General features: G+C 33.0%; 1 protein-coding gene across 1 annotated transcript; it reads left to right on the forward strand.

Annotated features, from left to right (window-relative positions):
- The first annotated feature begins 2170 nt into the window (after positions 1-2170).
- LOC141704361 (uncharacterized) lies at positions 2171-3643 on the forward strand. The gene has a single exon (XM_074507592.1). It carries the CDS (start codon positions 2171-2173, stop codon positions 3641-3643), a length of 1473 nt encoding a protein of 490 aa, XP_074363693.1.
- The last annotated feature ends 260 nt before the right edge of the window (positions 3644-3903 follow it).

Genomic DNA, 3903 nt, shown 5'->3' on the forward strand with positions numbered 1-3903 from the left:
TATCATAGCTAACCCGCACCCACTACCCTTTGGGTGCGCAGTGGATAAACCCTACGGGCTCACGCAATAGCCTGCAAACCACGTGAACCAAGGTAAACCGCATTTAAGCGACATGAGGCATAATTATAAATTCTCCTCATATCAGATTCGAACATGTGACCAAGATCCTCTCTTTAACCAGCTGAACCAAATTTTATTACTATCATCAAAACAATCTCAACCATTAAAAATATATATTTAAAAAAAGACGATATTATATATTGTAGAATAAGTGATACAATAATATCCTTATTCAATTATAAATAGAATAGAAAAAAATTACATTATTCTACTATTATTTAAACTAGCATTTTACCCTTGCTACACACCTAACCACAACCGACCTACAATTATCAATTGTCTTTGCAAAAAATAAGGATTTGGAGGCTAGTCTCGAGATCTTTTTCATGAAATTATGAAAAAATCATGTAAAAAACTCAATCTTCACATTTATTTACTATCCTTTTTTTATTTTAAAATTAAGAAATTTAATATTTAGATGTTTAATAAAATAAACACATAAGTCAATGACTACCTTAACTTTTCTTAAACTCTACATCTAGATCTTTAAATTCACATTAATAGAAAAAATATTATTAATTTTAAAAAATTAATGAAAAAAATTAAAATACGGTGTTTTTTTTCATTATTACACTTTCTCTATCCTTTTTTTTTCAACAATATGATCCTCCGTCTTTTCTCTCATTATCCACACCCATCGTGTCTCTATCATCCTTCACCGTCATCATCATCTTTCATCATTTACAATTTGATATGCTAATTATTTTGCTTTTTGGTTGATTAATGAATCATGAAATTGCTTTTTTGTTAATTTAATTCACCTATTTCCGTTGATATTAACATTTTGACAAAATGGTATCATAAAAAAATATAATTTATTTTTTATTGATTCAGATTTCTCAGATACCGGATTGATACCGGATTGAAATTGATTTTCTTTGTAATATATGCAACCAAAATCAAATCAAAAAATAATGTAACAAATGCTACACTACAAGAAAATAAGGTTAAATACAACTGCACAAATACAACCGGAATCAAATACAACCATATCTGGTTGAATTTAATAGGGCCCGACTAAATTCAATCGCACACAGTCATATTTAAAAATGGTTGTATTTAGGCGGTTGAATTTAGAAACAATTACAACCGACTAAATACAACCGCAATCAATTACAACCGGAAACGGTTGTATTTAGCCGCGCGGCTAAATTCAACCTCTTGCAGTTGAATTTAGCCTCTCCTAAATTCAACCGAACAATTACAACCGGAACCTTTTACAATGGCAAACGGTTGAATTTAGCCGCTCTAGAAAAATTGGAGGGAAATTATGCCGCCAATGAAATTTTCCCGCCAAAACAGTTAGAGGGAAAAATTGGAGCCAAATATCAGCTCAAAATTTTAAAAATAATTTTCTAAAAAAAATCAGAAAAATAAAATTAATATTTTCAATATTGTTAAAATATGTAAATAGACAATAATATATTAATTCTAGATCTTGTAATTAGTTTTTAATATTTTTACATTAGTTTAACGATTTTTGATTATTTTTACAAAACTTTATTGTTTTGTAATTTATTTTGCTAAATTCAACCGCAAGTGGTTGGTTGTCTATAATAAATACAACCGCTTTTAGTTGAACATTAAATACAACCACTTTCGGTTAAATTTCTAAATACAACCGCTTTCAATTAAATTTAGCCGCCTGTTTATCACAACTTAATTCGGTTGAATTTAGGATATCCATTTTAGCAACCCTACTGCCTCTTTCATTCCAGCAGCCGCAATTCTTCATCCTCTCCCTTCTTTCACCCCATTTTGCATTCATGTAATCATCCATTATCATCAAGTAAGTAAAATTATCGATTATTTTTTGTTGTATTTTATGAATTTTATAAGTCATTGTTTTTTTCATAATTGCATACCTTTAACATATGTAGAAATGATTTGATTAATTTGAATTTGTTCATAAATATCAAATAATTGTTGTGTACTAACTTTATTGATAGGATGATGATACATAGTGTAATATGTTGATATTATTTTATTTGACAAACAATATATTGATATTGTTAGTGGTAAATAATTACGTATATGTCTGCATTTGTAGATGGCATTCGATCGTAGTTGGATTGGTCGTAATCGATTTAATGAGGCAAAATATATAACGGAAGAATATAAGGCTGGAGTGGATCGTTTCATTAAATTTGCTATAGAACATGGTGAAGAAGAAGATAATGTTCTTATAAGATGTCCGTGCCAAGATTGTCGAAATAGGTATTTTAAGTTGCCTAATACCGTGAAAATTGATTTGTATCGACATGGTATCATGCAATGGTATACTATATGGGATTGTCACGGGGAGAAAGATATATCACAAGTCGAGGTTGGAACGAGTTCTAGATACAGAGACGACGACATGTATGATGCACATGATGATAACGATTTTGAGGATTGCGAGAATTCTGAAGAACCAAACGAAACAGCAAAATCATTTTACAGGATGGTGAATATTGCTTTTGAACCAATTTATCCAAACAATGTCAATTTTACAACATTGGAGTTCTCAATGAAGTTACTTGAGTGGAAAAATAAGCATAATTGTAGTAATAATGGCTTTGATGATTTGCTTCATCTTATTGGATTAGTATTGCCTAGTGATCATAAATTGCCCCAAAAGTACTACACCATGCGAAAGATGATTAAAGGATTGCATATGCAATATGAGAAGATTGATGCTTGCGAGAATGATTGCATGTTATTTTACAAGGAACATGGTGACAAGACAAAGTGTGATATATGCAATGGAGACAGATACCAGAAGCAGAAAGATCCTAAAAAACAGAAGATTCCACGAAAAATCTTGCGTTACTTTCCTATTACCATGAGATTGCAGCGTCTATTCATGGCCGAGACTACTGCAAAATGTATGAGATGGCACCATGATAGAATTGCAATTGGAGGTGAATTAAGTCACCCATCGGATGGAGATGAATGGAAACAATTTGATCGGAGATTTCAAAAATTTTCAAAAGAGATTCGAAATGTAAGACTCGGGCTCTCTACAGATGGATTTGACCCTTTTCGCGACAAGCACGCGAAGGAGTATACGGTATGGCCCGTGGTAGTTGTTGTGTACAACCTTCCTCCCTCTATGTGTACAAAGGCTCCATATATGTTCATGCCTCTTCTTATTCCTGGGCCGACAGATCCAACCAAAGACTTGCATGTTTATCTTAGGCCATTGATTGATGAATTGAAAGTGCTGTGGAATACTGGAGTTGAAACATATGACATGTTCTCACGTACAAATTTTATCATGAAGGCGGTACTTTTGTGGACTATTAGTGACTTCCCTGGACTTTCCATGCTTAGCGGATGGTCCACCAAAGGTAAGTTATCGTGTCCAGTTTGTATGGGAGAAGTACAAGGTAAACAACTCAAATATGGTGGGAAAATAAGTTTTTATGGCACTGCTCAATATTTTTTAGATGCAGATGATCCTCTAAGAAGGAGTACTAAATTTGGAAGTGTAGAGAGGCGATCAGTTTGTGCTCGACATTCAGGGGGCGTGCAAAGGTGATGTGTGAGCAAATACAGTTTCCCCCTCCGAGAAAGTCACATAAGAAAAAACCAAGAGATTATGGGGCAAATACAGTTTCCCCCTCCGCTTCCTGCCATTTCTGTTTATTATGATAGCCTTATAACTATCGACAAAGCTAGAAGTGTAAAGTATAATGCTAAAACAAAGAGACACATCCAAGTTAGACTAAAGTCTATAAGGGGTCTTGTGTCTGATAGGATTATTGCTATAGAGTTCATAGGACCTCTTGATAATATAAC

The sequence above is a fragment of the Apium graveolens genome, unplaced genomic scaffold (genome assembly GCF_009905375.1).
Source record: "Apium graveolens cultivar Ventura unplaced genomic scaffold, ASM990537v1 ctg7760, whole genome shotgun sequence".
NCBI lineage: Eukaryota > Viridiplantae > Streptophyta > Magnoliopsida > Apiales > Apiaceae > Apium > Apium graveolens.